This window comes from Hypanus sabinus, chromosome 21, assembly GCF_030144855.1.
Source record: "Hypanus sabinus isolate sHypSab1 chromosome 21, sHypSab1.hap1, whole genome shotgun sequence".
In the NCBI taxonomy this organism is placed as follows: Eukaryota; Metazoa; Chordata; class Chondrichthyes; order Myliobatiformes; family Dasyatidae; genus Hypanus; species Hypanus sabinus.
Genome location: NC_082726.1, coordinates 20,181,480 through 20,205,077, shown reverse-complemented (window position 1 = coordinate 20,205,077; position 23,598 = coordinate 20,181,480). Strand labels below are relative to the sequence as shown.

Genomic DNA, 23,598 nt, shown 5'->3' with positions numbered 1-23,598 from the left:
TAATATGAAATCCTGAAATTCTTTTTCTTTGCAAACATCCATGAAAACAGAGGAGTGCCCGAAGAATGAATGACAGTTAAATGTTAGAACCCCAGCCCCTCCCAGCTCCCCCTCCCACTCACAAGCAGCAACAAAGCAACAACCCCCACCCACCAGCAAAAAGCATCGGCACCCCCCACCGAGCACTCGAGTGCGCAGCAAAGCATCAATAAAGACACAAACTTGCAGTACCCCAAAGACTACTCGTTCACCCAATAATTCGACATACCACAGGCTCTCTCTCTCCCTAATAAGGGAAAAAGAGGTGTCCTCGTTTCACAGCGAGAAGGCAGACATAACAAAACTTGACAGTTTATGATATTAAAAGTCTGTTGTGTTGCTTTTTCCGAGCTCTGCGCCCAAAGAACTCGGGTGTCTGGGCACACAGCCAGCAGCCAGTTGCACCGTCCCACGACACACTGGACGGTGACGCCAACCTCGAATCTGCCCGCCTCCAGAGCCATAAACATCTCGTGTCATGCAAAGGAGAAGTCTGACTCTCTATACTGTCTAACCACTCACAATTTTATAAATTTCTATCAGGCCATCCTCTCTGCCTCCTATATTGCAGTGAAAATAAACCCACTTTATCCAATGATCTTCTTATAACAGCATTCCAGACAACATCTTGGTGAATCTCCTCTGCACGCTTTTCTAACACATCCTGCAGGTTGTGTGATGACCAGAATTATTCACATATCTCACATGTAGTCAAACCAATGTTTTATACAACTACATCATGATGTCCTAACTCTTACACTCAATGTTTCACCTTATGAAGACAAACATACCAAATCACTTCTTTACCACCTTATGGTGTCACCATTTTCAAGGTGGACTTCCACCCCAAGGTCTCTCTGTATATCAGTACTTCCAAGATCCCTGCCACTTACTCCATACGTCCTACCAGAAGTACTTCCAAAGTATATGACCTCACACTTGTCTGGATTAAATTTCACCTGCTACATTTCTGCCCAATTTTCCAGCTGACATATGACCTGTTAATCAGACCACATACGTTCTCATTAAAGGTGTTTATATATTACAAGTCATTTCTATATAGTACCATGGAGCTAATCAATGAGGCACACCACTTGTTACAGACATGGGCAGAAAAACCCCAATCTCTCACTAATTTCTGCCTCTTATCGCAAAGCCACTTTTGCATCTGATTAGCCAGCGTGCCTCAAATCCCTCGTTCCTTGCCCTTCTGGACCAGTTTATCATGTTGTATCCTATCAAAAGCCTTATGAAAGCCCGTGTAAACTACACCTACCGTAGCCTTCACTAGGTTTTTCAGTTATGTGATCAAAAATAATCAGATTTGTGATCATTTGATCTCCACCTTATAAAACCATGCTAACTCCTCCTAGTCAATCTCTGCTTTTCCAAGTCCTGTCCCTTAGAAACTTCTCTACCAATTTCCCTGCCACTAATGTAGGCTTGCTAGCTTATAGCTTCCAGTCTTATTTCTAATGTTCTATTTGAACAAGACAGCAAAAGCAGCCACCCCTGTCCCCCAGTCTTCTGGTATCTCCACCACGGCTAACAAAGATGCAGAAATCTCCATCAGAGCCCCAGCAATCTTGGCTCTTGCTTCCCTTAGCAACTTGGGATGCTACAGAAATGGACCTTTGCAGCCCAGGCTAAATTTCTGGCAAAGGTTAACTCGACCTCTTACCTTTCAAGAAGTTCTTTGTTGATTTGGTATCCTCAGTTTTCCCTCCACTTCTAGCAGAGTCCATGGCTGTCTCTGCCTTGTCTCCGGGGTCTTCGTAAAGCTTTGGTACTTCCAGCGTGGACATCTTGCGTGTTGTCGTTGGGGAATACCTCTCCAGCGGCGTGGTTTGCGGCACTGCTGGAGCTTGCAGCAGCGCCGCGCTCCTTTTGGGAGTTAATGGGAATCGACTCTGTTCCTCCTCCTCCGCGTGGCCGATGCTCCCCTCAGTGTGGACCTTCCGCACTGCTTCCTCTTTCTTTGGGTGCGCTGGCAAGCCAGGCACTTCCAAAACGAGCCCTTCCAACTCGTCCACTTGCTTGGACCTGGGCAGGAAGATCTTGCGGCGGGCTCCTGAGGCAAGCTCCTCTGGAGTGGCAGACGGAATGGAAGGCAGCGCATCGCCGGGCTTTGCCTTGGTGCCCGAGCCCTGCACAGTTCGTGCTGTGGGTGCGTCTTTCTTCACTGCCTTGTCATCCTCTATTCTCTCCTGCACTGTGCTCTTAGCTGTTACACTGTCCACCACAATGCACGGTACCTGGCTTAGTTCTGCCACCCGCACAACAGGCATTATCTTTGCTGTCTGCAGAGCACTGCCAGGGGTTGCATCTCCAGAACTTGGTGTTACAGTTTCCAGAGTGGGAACTGTTCCATCACTGGGGACAGATGACACTTTCAACAGCTTATTTCCATCTCCTATAATGTTCTCCACCCTGCTGCTTTCTTCTGCTGTGTCTACATCAGACTTGTGCTCAGTAACATCAGTTTTACTTTTTTCCAAAGTACCATGCTCTTCCTCTGAACTCACAGGACTCTTATTTTCCAAGGTGACTGGAAGAGAAGACGAAGATGCCACCCCCAAGCTCGGATGCTTTAATGCCTCAGTTTTACTTGGCTTGGTAGACTTTCCGGATGGTATCTCTGGGACAGTTGGTTGAAGAGTTAACTTTGAATCACCAGTATCGACCGCAGCGACAGTGCTATCATCTTCATGGGCATGTGGGTGTACAACAGAAGAGAGGGGAGCATCGACGCTTAATTCTGACGGCGGTGTCACAATGATAATAGAGTCCATGTTGGGTTCTTCCACGGTAGTCAATAACGACCTAATGCTGAGTTCAACAGGATCGATGACTGTCTCTCCTGATGGCGGATCCAATGCATTGTCTCCACCAGTGAGCTGGAGGTCTTCAGTGCTGGCCGGAACGCGGGCAGCCTCTGTCTCCAACAGCAACTCCACACCAGTAGCTGGGGATTCAGAAAGATCTGTACGCTCCTTAGTTGTGTCTTCACTGCGCAAGTGCAAGGCAGGGGCAGGTGGAAGATCAGTACTTGCCTCTGGTTTCCCAGTGCTGGTGACTGATCTTTCACCCAATAGAAAACTGGGTATTTTTAAATAAGATAGGAATTTTTCCACAAAGTTAGAGCCAAAACCATCTGGGGATACTTCTCCTTGCTCCTTCTCCTTAGATCCTGCATTCTCCACCTGATCGACTTTCAACAATTCACCTTCAACCTCAGCAACTTCTTCCTCCTCAAACCCACAACCTGCATCGTCAGGAATCTCTTCAACAACGGGAACTGCCAAGCTAATGGATGTGCTTTCAGGCCGTGAACCTGTAGCAACCTGTTGACCCACTGCCTCCTTTGCTGTTGGGGGCACTTGATCTACTAGTACCGGCTCCTCTGGACAGGTTGGAGGGACAACAATAATTTGGGAGGTATCTACAACAGGTGCAGCAGTGAGCTCCATTGCTTTAATATCAGTTGTGAGGCCCACACTTTCCTGCTGGTCAGTCTGTGTAGCAGCATCTATCCCCCGAATGGCTGGCTTTACCGTTTCGTCACTCTGAGGTAGTGATACATCTTCACTGTAACAGTCCCCTAGGTATGGCTCTGTCACCTTCAAGGTCAAGATCACTGGAGTAGGCTGCACATCTGAGATGTCAGTTTGCTCAGGGCTGCTCGGGATATCCAATTTCTCCCACTCATCACTGAAGGCACCAACACTGCACTCACTGTCCACCCTCTCAGAGGCAGGCGAAGCATCATGTTCTGCCTGCTTCTCCAAGTCCAACATCTGAAAAACAAAACCAGAAGAGATGAACTTTTAAATCAGCATCAAAAACTATGCCACAAGATTTGTCAGGGAGTTTTGCTAGGGAGGAATTGGTAAAGTTTTAAAGTAGAGTGGTTCAAATCTAACAAGATTTTCTTTACTGACTGTAGTCGGTACATTATAGCATCTGCAACACAAAAGTAATGACATTGGAGTTGGTTTTACACTGAAGCAAAAGTGAGAAGGCTGAAAATTATAAATATAAACTTGTGCACCCTCGAGTCAGTTAACTTCCAACAAACGATCCATCTAAGTGTCAGTCACCTGCAGAATACAAAATTAACAGAATTTTAAGAAATTTAAGGAAGAAAGAAATCCTGCATTTCCTGTTTGTACCAAGCACAGTCCAAAACTCTTTACAACCAATGAATTATTTCTCAAGTGCAGTTACAGCTATAATATAGGCAACTAGAATATGTACAAGCAACTGGAAAGCATGTTTTAGTTATAGTGATTGATGGATTAACAAAGGCCAGGTGCTCGGGGGTAGTCTGACTGCCTTTCGCAATTTGTGGCTGTTTTATGTCTACCTGAAAGCACAGGTGGGTCCACGTTAAGGTGCTCAGTAAAAGACAGCAGTGCTGAGGAAATAAGGTTCTACACTGACCTTTGTGCCCAGTCCTGTGGCACAAAATGAAAGTCAACATATAAGCATAGCGTGCGTAACAAAAAAGAGGAGTGGTGGGTTGAACAAAGAGCGTTTACATTAGTTTTGGGATAGTGTGGTCAACTCAGAAGGCCAATGGAGTGGCCTGCAAACTTCAGTGGTTCTTCCATTACCCTGAAAAGAACTGTTTAAAGCCCAGAGTCTAAGGCCTCAACTTTGGTAACTATAGACACCCTGCTCTCACTTTCACAAAACCCATCACTAACAAATCTCTTCCACTTCCTGACCTCTGTATCTTCACCTGAGGGAACCATTAGGACACTGACCCCCCCCCCCCCCCACAGGTTGACCAACTGCACCTTCTCCCACTCCACTTCCATTGAAGACTTCTTCCCTTGCTCCAAGAATTTCCTCCCACATCTCTGTTGCTTAGTTTTTCATTATACCACTGGGACTGCAACACGCCTTCCCTCTGCTCCCCCCCCCACCCCCATCGCATCAGTAACAGGGCTCCCTGCGTGGTGATTCCATTTCCTGCATACCCACTCTAACCTCATCTTCTCCCAACTAAACCAAGGATTGGGTCTCCCATGTCCCCACCAGCAACTTTGACATGTTTACCCAGTTTGTTATTCCTTGTAGTGGGAGCACAAAAATACTTGAAGCCCACGATAGGAACCTCCACTCCCAAATGTTCTAATACATTTCCTACAAACATTTCTTGCATGTTCTAATAACGCATCATAAACCTGGAACACTAACTATCCACAGACCCTGCCTGACCAGCTGAGTTTTCCTAACACTGCTTTTTAATAACGTGTACTTCTCTCTTCTAGGCTTGGTGTTTATTTTTTCATTATGCAAACCCGGTTATCCAAGAAACCGAACAAATGCTCGAATTGCAGAGATACATGGTGTCTGGCAAACATTTAAAGCCAGATACTGGGATCTGAAAGTAAAACTGAAAATGCTGGAAGAACTCAGCAAGTCTGCCAGCGTCTGTGGAACATTTAATGTTTCAGGTCATCAGAACCTGAAACCCAAGCTGAATTCAGTAGCAGAGGGGAATGGCGAGGGTGAAAGCGCAGAGCAAGGGGGATGTCTAGAATAAAATTAAATGAGACAGTTGTTGAATGGGCAGCTGTCTGTCTGGTATGTTGCTAATATTATGAAGTCGAGGCGATAGTGTATAGTCTGGCCCACTGAGACATGCTGGGCTGGCCAGTTCAATAAAATTAAAGAAAATAAAGAGAGAGAATAGAAAAGCAAATGCAAATAGCCAGTCGTGATAAAACTGGAACTCAGTGCTGAGTCCTGGAAGTGTGCAATGAGTCCACGTGGAAGTTGACCTAGTGGCCCTCAAGCTTGTGTTAGAAACATAGAAACTTAGAAAACCTACAGCATAATACGGGCCCTTCAGCCTCCAAAGCAGTGCCGAACATGTCCTTACCTTAGAGCTGCCTGGCTTACCCAGAGCCCTCTATTGGTGTTGTGTCGGTACTGGGGTCCACATGCAATGTGGTTGCGGTGTAGTCAGTTAAAATGGCAGGCAACCAGAAGCTCAGGGTCACCCATGAACTGAACGGGGGCTCTCCGCAAAGCAAGCACCCATGATCTGCCTAATGTAGGGGATTCCAGATGGTGAATGGCGAATGTAGTGACCGCGTTTGTTCTTGGCAAGTTCTTCAACAGAATTGGTTTGCCGTTGCACCTGAATTGTTGCTTTAGCTGGTAAAATTGTTGGGTCAGGACGATCAGAGGGAAAAGGTGAAAGGATTGATTTTTCATCTCCTCTACTTGCATGGGGCAGGTGGGTGGGATGGAAGAGCAGACCAGAGAGTCACAAAATGAGCATCCCTGCAAATGGAGAGAGAGCTAGATGCGACGAGTTGTGGGATCACGTTGGATGGCGTATCTGTCTGAACGTAATATCCATCTGAACAATCACACAGTCCTGTTAGCTGATTACATTTCATAAGGACATATTAATTTACACAGTAATGAACCATAAGCCAAGTGTAAAAAAAATTATCTATGGTAACAAACAAGTCACAATCTTGGGTACGTAAGCTTGAGGAAGAATTTCTTTTACTTACACTGGCTGTTATTAGCTGTTAATCCTTTAGACAACACTATCTTCCTTAGTGATGAACCCAGAAAGGTTAATCTCATTTAATTTACCCCTAGAAGGAAGGCATTTAGCCAACTATGTCAGACTCTCCATTTAGTCACAATCTCCACTCTTTCCACAGAACGGGACGATTTTCAGATTCCGATTCAGTTTATTGTCATTTAGAAACCACAAATGCAATGCAGTTAAAAAAATGAGACAACGTTCCTCCAGAATGATATCACAAAAGCATATGACAAAACAGACGACACCAGAAAATCCACGAAACGTTTGGCAATCCCCAATCCAGAGTCCGGAGATGCTGCTGCCTATTAATATCGTGCTACTGTCTAGCACGTTCCCCGGAAAGGAGCTCCAAATCCACCAGACAAAAACAAAAACAAAAACTAAAGCTACAAGACCTGCACAAAACCACATAATTACAATATATAGTTACAACAGTGCAAACAAAAGCATAATTGATTAAAAAAAACAGACTATAGGCACAGTAAAAATAGTCCAAGATGTTAAATGACTGTATGTTCAAAAGAAATCACCACAGTTTCCACAAGTCCCCCGGGTCCCAACAGACTCACCATCCCATGCCGGCGGCAGAAGGGTATACCCCCGCTATGGACTTTCACGGCACCGCCCGACTCAGCCTCGCAGACGCAGCGCACACCAAAAGCGACTCGAGTCCATCGAACCTCCAAGCCGATGACCATCCCCTCCGGCACAGCTTCTCCGAGCACCATCCTCTGCCGAGCATATTAAGACGGCTCCGCCAACGGCCATCGGCAACGCGACTCCGAGGACGGGGGGCCTGTTCTTCCCAGCAGAGTCCTGAATCTCACAGCAGCAACAGCAGGTCTTCCTGGAATTTCCCGATGTTTCTCTGTGTTTCCACGTCCGTTTTCAATCAATTATGATTGCACACGGCACCCCACTTAACAAATAACAGATAATCAGTTCCAGAGTGGCCGCTGCAAGCTGCGTCGCGCTGCCATCTTGGATCGAAAATTTTTAGTACTTGTTCAGTGGTGAAGTATTTATACTGCGAGAACACTCTACATAACAAAATACCTTCCTTCATAGCAGTTTTGGCAATTCATTTACATCTGCTTGCTCATCCTCCTGACATGAGAAACAGTTCCTTCCAATTTAATCTATTAAAAAGCGAGTAAGAAAAAGTTGCAAGGCCAAAGAGAAATTTGAGGAATGGGAATGATGAGAGTTGGTACGGACTCTTTGGGCTGCATTGCTCCTTACTGAGTTATAGTAACCATATAACAATTACAGCACGGAAACAACACATCTCGGCCCTTCTAGTCTGTGCTGAATGCTTACTCTCACCTAGACCCTCCGACCTGCACTCGGTCCATAACCCTCCATTCCTTTCCTGTCCATATACCTGTCCAATTTTTTTTAAATGACAATATCAAAGTAAGTAAGGAAAAGCTATTTAAGTTTCTTCAGCTCCATAACATCTTCTCAGTGGAAGTCTCATTTTACCGCAGAAGTCTCTTATTTGTATCATATTTCCTTATAACATAGACAAAACCATTAATCTCCTCATCTATATCATTTCCCAATGCAATCCCATCAATTTCCCTCATAACCTATAACATAGTCATGCCTGTCAACTCTCCTCATTTACCCACCACCCATTTATTTACAGCAACCAAATGATCTGCCAGCATCTTATGATATGTGATGGAACTGGGGAATCCTCCGAGACACGGGGTAAACGTACATACTCCACATTGGCAGCATCGGAGGTCAGGATCAAACAAAGCCAAGCCAAGCTGTGGGGCAGTAGCTCCACCACCTGCTGTGTCTTCCTCATTTCTTGCACCATCTTGAAATCTCTTCCACTTTCACTCCAAGTCCTTCATAACTTGGTTTAAAGTTGATGGACGGTGTAGATCATGACTGATATTAATCTGGCAGGTGGTTGCCATCTCAGGCCTTCTCCCAAATTCCTTTCCTTTAAAAATTAGGGAATCCCCCACACCAGCACACTGCCAGGGAATCAAAAATATCGGTTCATTAAGCCCCCATTTGCAGATTCTAATTATGTATATGGCAAACTCCCACAAAACAGAGTGATGTAGCAACTTTAAATGATGGATAAAGGCTGGTGAGTTTTAAAGGAAGCTCCCTTGTTCTTTTTACAGCAGTAGCATGAGATTATTTATATCCCAGTATCATCATCATCACGTGAGCGTTCATGGTCTTTGACCACGTTTGTTCTTGGCAAGTTTTTCTACAGAACTGGTTTGCCATTGCCTTCTTCTGGGCAGAGCTTTACAAGATGGGTGATTCCAGCCATCACTGATACTCTCCAGAGATTGACTGCCCGGTGTCAGTGGTCGCATAACCAGGACTTGTGATATGCACCAACTGCTCATACGACCATCCACCACCTGCTCCCATGGCTTTATGTGACCCTGTTTGGGGGCATCAGGTGCAGGGTGCCAAGCAGGAGCTACCCCCCCTGCCCAAAAGTGACCTGTGGGCTAGCAGAGGGAAGGTGTGCCTTATACCTCCTTTGGTAGAGACGTATCTCCATCCTCCCACCCCAGTGTTAGGGCAGATGAATCCTCCAGCTGAGAACAATGCGGTTTGACAAGAGAGACAGAGAGTTCAAAGTTTATAGTTGTTTGATCAGGGTGTTGGGATTACCTCTTGCAAGAATTATGTTCGTTCTAATGTAGAGATCAGGGGTTTTGTGCCTCTTTCTTTAAAAGTGGGTTTGTGTCACTTTCTTAACGATCAACATGTATGTGAGTAGGTCTCCCTGGACTGTTTAAAATGGGCCCATAGCACATCTGTCCACAGGATGAGGAACAGCTATATATTGCCACATTTACTCAATGACCACGTTACTAGATACACCTGCACACCTGCTCGTTAATACAAATATCTAATCAGCCAATCATGTGGGAGCATAAAATCATGCAGACGTGGTTTAGTGGTCCAGTTGTTGTTCAGACCAAACATCAGAATGGAGAAGAAATGTGATCTAAATGACTTTGACCGTGGAATGATTGCTGGTGCCAGACAGGGTGGTTTGAGTATCTCAGAAACTGATCACCTGGATTTTTCATGCACAACTGTCTCTAGAAGTTTACAGAGAATTGTGTGAAAAACAAAAAAAAAATCCAGTGATGGGCAGCTCTGAGGGCAAAAATGTCTTGTTAATGAGAGAGATCAAGAGGAGAATGTCCACACTGGTTCAAGCTGACAGGAAGGCAACATGTAACATCCCGATAGTCTGATAAATATACTAATATCACTCCATCAAAGTCGTAAGCATGCTGGATTACTGGAGTTAAGTGAATATTAACACTAGAGGATTAGGGGCCCATTCACAATCCGTCAATGTGACCACTGCATCATTCAAACTGAAGACAACGCAAGATGCAAAATATAAACAGCTTTGTAACAGGCAACTGTTCTGAGCAGCTTACAGTGCCTTTCCTTTCCTCCAACAATAACCACTGATCTAATTTCATAAAATTACAAAGCAGAAGATGAAATATTAATGCAAACTGGAAAAAAAACTGCAGCTCAGATGCATACCTCATTTAAGTGCAAAAAGCCCATAAGTCAATACATTCAACACACACAAAATGCTGGTGGAACACAGCAGGCCAGGCAGCATCTATAAGGAGATGCACTGTCGACGTTTGGGGGCCGAGACCCTTTGTCGATAGATTGTTGTTACAGCAAATGGATAAAATTCAGGTGTGTAAAATGGTTTGAAAATATTTCCTAAAGACCAAGATGATCTCTTCCCATTAACTGTTCCACCTTTTGGGGGTCTTAATATGAGTTCTATCCCTGCATACGTTAAGATACATCCTCTTCATTTCCTGCTCTTCCGAGCAACGGGATTGAGGGTTAACTTTTAACTTGGATACAGTTCTTAGCACTTTTTTTAAATCACCAGCTGGCTCTCAAACTCTCAGCTGCGTTCAGAAAGAACTTTGCAGGAAATGGAAATCTAAATTTTAAAATGAACTTGTCTTTTACTGGTACATTTCATACCCTCAGTAAATGTGAGGGCACATCTACTGCTATTGAAGTCATTTTCAAAGTATTGACACTGCTGTAGGGTAGAAAAGATAGTAAACAGTCTCACAAAGCAGACGCTCTTCCAGGCTCGATCACAAGAAGAGATTACAGGTTCAAAGCCTCTAGCCCAGCACAGTGCTGGACCACAGAAATTGCCCTCGATCATCTTCCTTTGAGCAGGAAGACTGTTCTTTTTTTAAGTAAAGAAACTCACTGTGTTTCGTAAGATCGTCAAGAACTGTGACCAAAACTTTCTGTAAATTGCAAACACTGAAAAAGTTGCATGTGTCAATTAATTAAGGACAGATTGGTAGAATTAGGTTTTGATCTTAGCTGGAATTAATTCATTAGTATGCATCTGCAGCACAGACTCTAAACATACTGGGCAATGGAAATAGCTGGATAACCAAATGCCCAGCTGAACATTCTTGATGTGTATCAGGTAGACAGAGGAAATGATTCAACACGGCCTCCTTGAAAAACTGCAGCAACATCACTGATTCCTGGGATTAACCTTCTCAAAGTAGAGAAGGAATGTTCAGAATAGAGTTGAGAACTTTTGAGTCCATGCATGAGGAACTACATAGAGGTCCTGTGTAAGCAGTGATGCACCATCAGTAACTCACTCTGAGACGTAAGGCGAGATATCGGCTTTTATTGACTGGAAGAAGGAACAAGCAGTGAGTTACCACCATACTACATCCTGGAGACTGAGAGGCCGGGCTCTGGCCTCGATTGCCTTTATACAGGGGTCTGTGGGAGGAGCCACAGGAGCAGTCAGCAGGGGGCGTGTCCAGACAGGTATATGTAGTTCACCACAAGCAGCAGAGGAATTTACCACCTCACAATCTACCCAGCTTCCTGCCCCGTCAGCCACGTCAGCCGCAGCCATGTAAGAGTGTGTGGTTCCCCACTGGCCTTTTAGCCACCTCAGAACTAACCAAACTAGTGTGGAATTAAGCCATCCTGGATCTTGTGGGCCTGTCACAAAGGAGAAGTCAGCAGAAACGAGACACTGGGGTCCCACAAACAGCAATGAAATGAAAATCCAGTGATCACTTTTGGTGATGTTGGTTAATGGCAGTAACATCAGGGAGAACCACAATGTGTTTCTTTCAAATGGAATTGGGTCTCATATCCCCTGCTTAGCAACACAGGAGTCCTCAGTTTCGCATTGCATCTGTACCTGAACACTGTGGCCGTCCTTCAATACTACGCTTGATTGCTGAAAAAACACACACAAAATGCTGGAGGGACATAGCTGGTCAGGCAGCATCTATGAAGTGGCATAAACAGTCAATGTTTTGACCCAGACCCTTCATCGGAACTTGAACAGGACCCCAGCCCTGGTGAACTATCCTGGCCTGAATCATCGACTGCTTATTCCCCCCCCCCCACCCCCATAGATGCCGTCTCACTTGCTGAGTTCCTTCAGCGTTTTGAGTATGTTACTCAAGATTGCCAACATCTGCAGAAACTCTTACAGTACTATGCAAAAATCTTGGGCGCATGTATAGAGCTGGATGCCTAAGGCTTTTTGCACAGTACTGTATTTGTCAACATGGAGCAGAGAGCGAGTTTGTAATCTGGTAGGAGCGAAGGGTGTTGGGAATGAAGAGGGTGGAGCGCTGTGGGAGGGGTGCGGGACAGGTGCCAGAGGAGCACCGGGGGGGGGGGGGGGTGCGGGTGGTGGCATGGGTGCAGACACACCCAACCCTGAGACACCAGGCCAGGTCATTTGATTCCAAACAATTGGTTTATTGATCATCACAGAATGTCTCTCTGGTGCTTCCCACTCTCTCCCCTCTCCCTACCTCTTTTCCCAATGTCTCCCCTCTCAGTCCACAACAGAGACTCATATTAAAATCAGGTTTATCATCATTCACATACATCATGAAATTGGTTTACTGTGGCACTTGTACAGTGCAATACATAAAATTACCACAGTACTGTGCAAATGTCTTAGGCACCCTAGCTACATATACCATTGTGTCTAGGACTTTTGCACAGGACTGTACGTCTGTACTTCACTGCTGGCTTAGATCCATTCTTTCATTGGGAACTTGAGCCCAGAACCTTCTGACTCAGAGCTGAGTGTTGAAGTTGACACTCTAAGTAATCAGCTCTTGCTTGCTTTATTGACCTTTACAGACTTGCCAGAATGAAGCAATTTGCTCTGAATCTCTGGCATTGTATCAACTAAATGTTCAGATTTCACCTTAGTCTAGCATCTTATTCAGTACATCCAGTATTGCAGCTTTCCCTCAGCCCTGTATTACCCTGAGATCTCCAGGCCTAATCACTATCACAGCACTGAGAATGTTACAAACTGACCCTGGTAGAACAAACAGCACTGCGCTGCATTTCTGTCTTTGCTGAGAAACAGTAAATCACTGTTTGCCTTTGTAGATTTAAATCCAGTTGTCAGTGTCAACTGAATGAACTTTTCTACACAATTTCATGAAATTAGAATTAATAGCAAATTGTCAATCTCAGTACGTTCATAATAAAATCACTGTGCATCCCCTCCCTCTCCAGCTGATACTAATGGTCTGATACAAAGGGTACATTTCCTGAACAAGCGGGCTTCACTTAAATGGAAAGGATACTGGAAAACGGCTTGCACAGTCACTAATCACCATCCTGAAATGAACAAATAAACATCATATTTGGAGACAATCTGAAACCTTTCTCTGCCTAAGGTCTCGAAACTCTCATTAACAAAGCCAAAACTGCAGGTGCCCTTATGCACTGGATTGTTAAGAAACTCCCAGCACTTCCTCTTGGCCCTGAGGAAGAGCAGGATCAGGAATATCTATGCACCTGATCCATCTCCACTAACTTAACATTTCCAAAAGTGCACGGGACACCTCAATTATGCACCAAAAGTGTGCCAAGGAAGTTAACAACCACCATCTTTCCCTCACTGGCCAACAACCAAGCTGGAACAGGGCAGGTAACTCCTTAAAGGCAAGGGGTAATACTTACAATGTCCTGCTTGGAAACTAGTCTTCCCATATATAAACTGGTTCAAGCACTAATGAGATGACGAGTCAGTCAGCAGAGAGAGAGAGAGAGAGAGGGGGGGAGGTGGAAAGGGGGAGAGAGGGGAGGAGAGAGGATAGAGGTGAAAGAGAGAGAGAGAGAGAGAGAGAGAGAGAGAGCGAGAGAGAGAGAGACATTGGTACCAGCACAAAAATGTTCAAAACCAAAATTATCGATGGTCAGAAGCATGAACACACAAAGAATGGCTTTGAATTGATTCCTCAGGACAGGGTCAATAGAGAAATTAGTGTTACTGACTACCATAGATTCCGGACTACAGAGCGCACCTGATTAAAAGCCGCACACTCTAATTTTAGAAAGAAAATCAATTTTGTACTTGTACAGGCCGCACCGGTTTTTAAGCCGCAGGTGTCCCACGTTGTAATATGAGATATTTACACAGAAGGATATTACACGTGAGGATTTTTTAACTTTTAATTAAATCCGTATGGTAACATAAACAAATATATATTGCAAATGCTTTTTTTCGAACAGTGCATGTAACACAGCTACTTTTAAATATACATACATATCGGTAACACACAAATTACGTTGCGTATACTTTTGTACTGAACAGTGCACGAACAACATTCCAATATCTCCTAACGACTGGTAAAAAAATATATATACTGCAGCCTACCAGGAAAAGTTATTGATCGCCTTCTTCATCTTCCTCCTGCGCACTACAACCATCAAAGTCCTTCAGTGTCCGAATTGAATAACGCCTCAGGATCTCGTCACTCACTTCAGTCTCTTCGTTGTCGCTCTCACTTGAGTGCACGTGGTCCTCTTCATCACGCAGCAGTCCAGCCTTTCGAAACCCGCTGGTGATGGTGGAAGTTGTGACACCGCTCCACGCATTTAGGATCCACTGGCAGACTTGAGTTAAAGATGCTCTTCGCATGCGTCCTGTTTTGGTAAAGGATTTCTCGCCGCTCGTCATCCAAGCCTCCCACTCAACTCGCAGCGCCACTTTAAATGCCCGGTTCACGCTGATGTCCAGTGGCTGCAAATACTTCGTGGTGCCCCCAGGAATCACAGCTGGAATTGAGTTTGTACTCTTGATGGCAGCTTTCACTGAACTTTCATTGTCAGCCACTTAAAAAATCACCATCGGTGGAAGCTTTAGTCTGGATGCTGTGCAGCTCAGAACACAAGTAAAATGCGTTCTCTCATGGCCACTTGTTTTCAGTGTGATGGACGAGTCACCTTTTTTATTAACAGTCCGAGTGAGAGGCAGGTCAAACGTCAAAGGTACTTCATCCATATTTATGATATCATCTGGCCCGATGGAATATCTTTGTTTGAGTGAATGTGCGGAAGTTAGCAAGTTTTTCCTCGTGGGTGGTCGGAAGGAAGCTGCTGACACAGAGTCGTGCGTACCCTGACGGACAGGCCTTTTCGTCTCATAAATCTAAAACACCACGATGGCCCACCTATAAAATCTTCGATTTTCATTTTGGTGGCGACTGCTTTAGCCTTCAGTCTGATCTGCACGGTGAAAACATCGCGGCCGCCTGCTCTCCGTGTGTTAACCCAGTCTTCAAGAAAGTTTTCAAGTTCGGGCCATCTGCTATGATTACCTCTGAAAGCTTTTGTCGTCCTTTTGCATTGACTCAGTTCTTCACGCTGGCATCTCCACCGTCTCAACATCGATTCATTTATGCCAAGATTATGTGCAGCAGCTCGATTTCCTTCTTCAACCGCCAGATTGATCGCCTTTAACTTAAAAGCTGCATCATATGCTTTTCTTCGAGTGTTTTCCATGTTGATGAGGGTGAGTACAAATGACTGATTTACAATAATTTAATTGTGAAAGTGCGCTTGATTTACCGTACAATTTCATTGGACCTCTCTGAACTACTCATCAATTTTATTGGTCTACTGTTACGAGGCAAAATGTTTTTGGCAGCATGAAAAAAAAAACATGCATTAGCCGCACCGTAGTATAGGCCGCAGTGTTCAAAGCGTGGGAAAAAAGTAGCGGCTTATAGTCCAGGAATTTACGGTAATCTAATCCATGACAGGCACCTTCCTTGTGGGTAGAGTTAAGAAACTGCAAAGGTAAAAATATCCTTTTGGGAGCTATACACATGCTTCCGAACAGCAGCCAGGATGTGGGATATAAATTACAACGGGAGATAGAAAAGGCATGCAATAAGGGCCATGTTACAATAGTCATGGGAGATTTCAATATGCAGGTAGACTGAGCAAATCAGGTTGGTGCTGACTCCCGAGAGGGAACTTGTGCAAAATTACAAGATGGCTTCTTAGAGCAGCTCGTGGTTGAGCCTGAGAGGGGAAAGGCAATTCTGCCTTTCTTCTGTCCCCTCCCCGCCCTCTTCTCTCTGTTGTGTATTGTGTGCTGTGTAATGAACCAGATTTGATTAGGGAGTTTAAGATAGAGGAACCCTTAGGAAGCAGTGATCATAACATGATAGACTTCACCCTGCAGTCTGAGAGGGAAAGGAGAAGTCAGATGTATCAGTTTCACAGTGGAGTAAAGGGATTTGCAGAGGCATGAGAAAAGAACCAGCCAAAGTTGATAGGAAGGGGACACTAGCATGGATCATGGCAGCTCTGCATTGGCTGGAGTTTCTGAAGGCAATTCGAAAGATGTAGGATAGATACGTCCCAAAGATGGAGAGCTGTTGCACAACCAACAACTGCACATTGAGGATGTCACCTCGACTGGCGATGAAATGTCTGCAAGCTCAGCAAACACTGCCAGAAGCCCACTAGTCCCCATCAGCCAACCAGAAAAGGCTTCTGCATGGGGTCTGTTGTGGGACCGCTTCTTTTCATGTTATATGTCAATAATTTGGAAGACAGAATTAACAGAAACATAGAAAACCTCAGCCCACAAAGCTATGCTGAACATGTCCTTACCTTAGAAATTACCTAGGGTTACCCATAGCCCTCTATTTTTCTAAGCTCCATGTACCTATCCAGGAGTCTCTTAAAAGACCCAATTGTATCCGTCTCCACCATCATGGCCTGCAGCCCATTCCACGCACTCACCACTCTCTGCGTAAAAAACTTACCCCTGACATCTCCTCTGTACCTACTTCCAAGAACCTTAAAACTATGCCCTCTCATGCTAGCCACTTCAGCCCTGGGAAAAAGCCTTTGACTATCCACATGATCAAAGCCTCTCATCATCTTATACACCTCTATCAAGTCACCTCTCCTCCATCGCTCAAGGAGAAAAGACCAAGTTCACTCAAACTATTCTCATAAGGTGCACTCTCCAATCCAGGCAACATCCTGTAACTCTCCTCTGCACTCTCTCAAGAATATCCACATCCTTCCTGTAGTGAGGCGACCAGAAATGAGCACAGTACTCCAAGTGGAGTCTGACCAGAGTCCTATATAGCTGCAACATTACCTCTCGGCTCCTAACTCAATCCCATGATGAAGGAGAATACACCATATGCCTTCTTAACCACAGAGTCAACCTGCTCAGCAGCTTTGAGAGTCCTATGGACTCGGACCCCAAGATCCCTCTGATCCTCCACACGGCCAGGAGTCTTACCATTAATACTATATTCTGACATCATATTTGACCTACCAAAATGAACCACCTCTCACCTATCTGGGTTAAACTCCATCTGCCACTTCTCAGCCCAGTTTTGCATCCTATCAATGTCCCACTGTAACCTCTGACAGCCCTCCACACTATCCACAACACCTCCAACCTTTGTGTCATCAGCAAACTTACTAACTCATCCCTCTACTTCCTCATCCAGGTCATTTATAAAAATCATGAAGAGGTCCCAGAACAGATCCCTGAGGCACACCACCTCCATGCAGACCTCCATGCAGAATATGACCCGTCTACAACCACTCTTTGCCTTCTGTGGGCAAGCCAGTTCAAGATCCACAATGCAAGGTCCCCTTGGATCCCATGCCTCCTTACTTTCTCAATAAGCCTTGCATGAGGTACCTTGTTAAATGCCTTGCTGAAATCCATATACACTACATCTACTGCTCTACCTTCATCAGTGTGTTTAGTCACATCCTCAAAAAATTCAATCAGGCTCATAATACACGACCTAACTTTGACAAGGCCATGCTGACTATTCCTAATCATATTATGCCTCTCCAAATGTTCATAAATCCTGTCTCACAGGATCTTTTTCATCAACTGAAATAAGACTCACTGGTCTGTAATTTCCTGGGCTATCTCTACTCCTTTTCATGAATAAGGGAACAACATCTGCAACCTTCCAATCCTCCGGAACCTCTCCCGTCCCCATTGATGATGCAAAGATCATTGCCAGAGGCTCAGCAATCTCCTCCCTTGCCTCCCACAGTAGCCTGGGGTACATTTCGTTCGATCCCAGAGACTTATCCGACTTGTTGCTTTCCAAAGGCTCCAGCACATCCTCTTTCTTAATGTCTATATGCTCAAGCTTTTCAGTCCGCTGTATGTAATCCCTACAATCGCCAAGATCCTTTTCCATAGTGAATACTGAAGCAAAGTGCTCATTAAGTACCTCTGCTATCTCCTCTAGTTCCATACACACTTTTCCGCTGTCACACTTGATTGGTGCTATTCTTTCACATCTTATCCTCTTGCTCTTCACATACCTGCCTTGGGGTTTTCCTTAATCCTGCTCGTCAAGGCCTTCTCATGGCCCCTTCTGGCTCTCCTAATTTCTTTCTTGAGCTCCTTCCTATTAGCCTTATAATCTTCTAGATCACTATCATTACCTAGTTTTTGGCCCTTTCATAAGCTTTTCTTTTCTTCTTGACTAGATTTACTACAGCTTTTGTACACACAGTTCCTGTACCCTACCATCCTTTCCCTGACTTATTGGAACGGGCCTATGCAGAACTCCACACAAGTATCCCCTGAACATTTGCCACATTTCTGCCGTACATTTCCCTGGGAACATCTGTTCCCAATTTCTGCTTCCAAGTTCCTGCCTGATAGCTTCATATTTCCCCTTACTCCAATTAAACACTTTTCTAATTTGTCTGTTGCCTCTCCAATGCTACAGTAAAGGAGATAGAATTGTGATCACTATCTCCAAAATGCTCTCCCACTGAGAGACCCGACACCTGACCAGGTTCATTTCTCAACACCAGATCAAGTACAGCCTCTCCTCTTGTAGGCTTATCTGCATATTGTGTCAGGAAACCTTCCTGAACACACCTAAAAAACTCCACCCCATCTAAACCCCTTGCTCAAGCAAGATGCCAATCAATATTTGGGAAATATTTTGGACAATTGCCCACCATGACAACCCTGTTATTAGTAGACCTTTCCAGAATCTGTCTCCCTATCTGCTCCTTGATGTCCCTGTTACTTTTAGGTGGTCTATAAAAAACACCCAGTAGAGTTATTGACCGCTTCCTGTTTCTAACTTCCACCCACAGTAGACAATCCCTCCATGACTTCCTGCTTTTCTGCAGCCATGACACTATCTCTGATCAGCAGTGCCACACCTCCACCACTCTTGCCTCCCTCCCTGTCCTTTCTGAAACACCTTCAGCCTGGCACTCTAAGTAACTATTCCTGCCCCTGCACCATCCAAGTCTCTGTAATGGCCACAACATCATTGCTCCAAGTACTGATCCACACTCTAAGCTCAACCACTTTGTTCATGATGCTTCTTGCATTAAAATAGACACAACTCAAACCATCAGTCTGAGCGCATCCCATCTCTATCACCTGCCTATCCTCCTTCTCGCACTGTCCCCTAGCTTTCCCTATTTGTGAGCCAATCACCCCTTCCTTCATCTTCCTCCCACCCACCAGCAATTCTAGTTTAAACTTTCCCCAGTAGCCTCAGCAAACCTCCCCACCAGGATATTGGTTCCCCTGGGATTCACCTGCAATCTGTCCTTTTTATACATGTCACACCTGCCCCAAGTGGTCCCAGTGATCCAGAAATCTGAATCCCTACCCCCTGCTCCAATCCCTCAGCCACACATTTATCCTCCACCTCACTCTATTCCTATTCTCACTGTCGCGTGGCACAGGCAGTAATCCCGAGATTACTACCTTTGCGGTCCTGCTTCTCAACATCCTTCCTAACTCCCTGTAGTCTGTTTTTAGGACCTCCTCCCTTTTCCTACCTATGTTGTTGGTACCAGTAAGTACCACGACCTCTGGCTGTTCCCCTTCCCACTTCAGGATATCATCAATGTGATCAGAGACATCCCAGACCCTGGTACCTGGGAGGCAAACTACCATCCGCATTTCTTTACTGCGTCCACAGAATCGCCTGTCTGACCCCGTAACTATAGAGTCCCTATTACTGCTGCCTCCTTCCTTTCCCTACCCTTCTGAGCCACAGGGCCAGGTTAACGGCCAAGTTAACAGACGAAGGTAGGTAGAGGGGCAAGTAGTATTGAGAAAGCAGGGAGTCTTCAGACAGACTGGCAGAATGGGCAAAAAGGTGGCAGGTGGAATATAGTATAGGGAGGTGGATGGTCATGCACTTTGGCAGAAGGAATAAAGGTGTAGAAACAGGGAGAAAATTCAAAAATCAGAGGATCAAAAGGATTAACTTGATTCAGTGGTAAGGAAGGCAAATGCAATGTTAGTATTCATTTTGAGAAGACTGGAAGATAAGAAAAAGGATGTGATGCTGTGGAGTTTATAAGGAATCGGTCAAACCATCCTTGGACTATTGTGAGTAGGTTTGGCCCCTTATCTAAGAAGGTGATATGTTGCCATTGGAGAGGATTCAAAGAAGGTTCATCCAAATTATTCCAGGAATGAAAGGGTTAACATACAAGGAGCATTTGAATGCTCTGGGCCTGTACTCGCTGGAGTTTAGAAGCACGAGGGTGGATCACATTTAAACCAATCAAATATTGAAAGAGCCAGTTAGAATGGATGTGGAGAGGATATTTCTGATAGTAGAGGAATCTAGGATCAGCCATGGTCGAATGGTGGAGCAGACTCGATGGACCAAATAGCCTAATTCTTCTACTATGCCTTATGGTCTTCTATACTATCCACATGCGGCGTGGCCTCAAGAAGGCAACATCTATCAAGGATCTCCAATAGCTGGGTCATGCCATCTTCTCACAGCTACCACCTAGTAGGAGGTACAGGAGCTAGAAGTCCCACAGCACTAGGTTCAAAAACTTTTAATTCCTTCAACCACTCATTTCTTGAACCAACATGCACAACCATGGTCACTACCTTAATGTAGCAGCATTATGACTACTTTCATCACTTCGCATTTTTGTGCATTCTATTTATGCTTTCTTGTAAACATTGTGTGTAACTTATGCTTAATTTATATTTTTTCTTGCACACATGCACTTGTGCATATGACAATAAACTGGACCTCAGCAAATCCAATTTGTCTTCAAGGGGTAAAGGCAGGACATGCTCTGAGCAGCAGGGCTGGTGGGCCATATGGTGAAGCTGATCCCATCACAGTCATGCAGCACATAAGACAAAACCAAAGAAGCCCTGAGCCAGACTGATTACAAAGCAGCATTTACACTCATCCTATCCTGACCAATTTTTAAATCACCCACCTTCTCATACACTCAAGGAAGTTTACAGAGAAATTAACCTCCCAACCAGCATGTCTTTGGGATGTAGGAACAAACGGGAACACCTGGAGGAAACCAATGTGGTAACAGGGAGAAGGTCGGCAGAGACAGCACCAGAGATCTGGACTGAGTTCATGTTTCGAGGATTCTGACATAGTGATGTGGGTGATGATGATGTCCTTTGAGATGGCCATAAAGGAGTTTAAAACAGACTGCAACCACAAGAAACTGACGATTGTTGGCACAGCTCAGCACATCATGGAAACCACTTTCCCTCCTAGACCCTGTACATCTCACTACCTCGGTAAAGCAAGCAGTATCATCAAAGACCCCATCTACTCTGGGTATTTCCTCTTCTCCCCCTCACAATGGGAAGAAGATACGAAAACCTGAGAGCACATACCACCAAGTTCAAGGACAGGTTCGACCCCACTGTTATCAAACTCTTGAACTGTTCCCTAGTACGGTCAGACGGACTCCTGACTTCACACTCTACCTTGTATGGCCCTGCTCCTTATTGAGTAACACACACAAAATGCAGGAGGGACTCAGGTCAGGCAGCACCTATGAAGAGGAATAAGTAGTCGATGTTTCGGGCTGAGACCTTTCATTGGTTGTTAGTGTGGCTGCACTTTCTCTGTAACTGTGATACTTCATTCGGCACTCTGTAATTGTTTTGCCTTGTACTGCCTCAAGGCACTGTTGTAATGAATTTAAAATAATGGATTGAGGAAGAACAGGGTAAAATTCCATCCATCAATAATGACTCCCATCACCTAGAACATGCTCACTACCATCAGGGAGGAGGTACATAGAATATAGAAATCTACAGAACATTACAGACTCTCTGGCCCACAATGTTGTGCTGACCATGTAATCTTCTCTAGAAACTGCCTAGAATTACCCTACTGAATAGCTCTCTGTTTTTCTAAGCTCTGTGTACCTATCTAAGAGTCTCCTAAAAGACCCTATTGTATCCGCCTTCTCCACTGTCATCAGCAGTGTATTCCATGCATCCACCACTCTCTGTGTGAAAAACTTAACCCCAACATCCACTCTATACCTATTTCCAAGCACCTTAAAACTGTGCCCCTCATGTAGGCTATTTCAGCCCTGGGAAAAAGCCTCTGGCTATCCACATGATCAATGCCTCTCATCATCTTATACATCTCTATCAGGTCACCTCTCATCTCTGTCGCTCCAAGGAGAAAAGACCAAGTTCACTCAAACTATTCTCATAAAGTACACTCTTCAATCCAGGCAACATCCTGTAAATCTCCTCTGCACTCTCTCTATGGTATCCACATCCTTCCTGCAGTGAGGTGACCAGAACTGAACACTAAGTGGGTTTGACAGAGGTCTTATATAGCTATAACATTACCTCACGGCTCTTGGACTTAATCCCACGGTTGATAAATGTCAACACACCATACTCCTCCTTGAAAACAGTCAACCTGTGCAGCAGCTTTGAGTGCCCTGTGGACACAGACCCCAAAATCTCTCTGATCCTCCACATTGCCAGGAGTCTTAATACTAAATTCTGTCTTCAAATTTGATCTACCAAAATGAACCACTTCACACTTACCTGGGTTAAACTCCATCTACCACTTCTCAGCCTGGTTCTGCATCCTAATAATGTCCCGCTGTAACCTCTGACAACACTCCAGACTATCCACAACACCCCCAACCTTTGTGTCATCAGAAGGGGTCCCAGAACAGATCCCTGTGGAACACCACTGGTCACCGACCTCCATGCAGAATATGAACCATCTACAACCACTCTTTGCCTTCTGTGGGCAAGCCAATTCTGGATCCACAAAGCATGTCCCCTCGGATCCCATGCCTCATTACCTTCTGAATGAGCCTCGCATGGGCTGCAGGAATGTGAAGACACACACTCAATGTCGGAAGAACAGCTTCAACTGTTCTGCCATCAGATTTCTGAATGGACCATAGGCCAACTCATGAACAACTTTTGTTCTCATTTTTACTACTTATTTAATTATTAATACCTACACTTGCTATTGTAATTTATAGTATTTTATGTATTGAACTGTAACACTACAATAAAACAACAATTTTCACAACATTTGCCAGTGATATTAAACCTAATTCTGATCCTAGTGAATCCATCGGTATGAACAGTATGCAAGACAAGATTTTTCACTGGGCCTCAGTGAATGTGACAATAATAAGTCAATTTATTAATTTACTCCCAGGAATCCTACTTCACTGTGCTTTGACTTCAATCCAACAACAGAGCAATTCCAGATACTGAACACAGCGTGCTTAAGCTGCAGTACTGGCAATGGTAATGTCAGTTAACGTTCAAAGTACAGGTCTTTGTTTTTTTT

At 44.8% G+C, this 23,598-nt stretch overlaps 1 protein-coding gene across 1 annotated transcript in view; it reads right to left on the bottom strand.

Annotated features, from left to right (window-relative positions):
* Window positions 1-23,598, bottom strand: part of alpk3a (alpha-kinase 3a) — a 110,696-nt gene that overhangs the window by 17,459 nt on the left and 69,639 nt on the right. The window contains exons 6-7 of the mRNA XM_059946948.1: window positions 2,004-3,836; window positions 1,721-1,949 (exon numbers count right to left, since the gene is read on the bottom strand). Of these exons, the coding sequence (XP_059802931.1) occupies window positions 1,721-1,949; window positions 2,004-3,836 (2,062 nt within the window). The remainder of the gene's footprint in view (window positions 1-1,720; window positions 1,950-2,003; window positions 3,837-23,598) is intronic.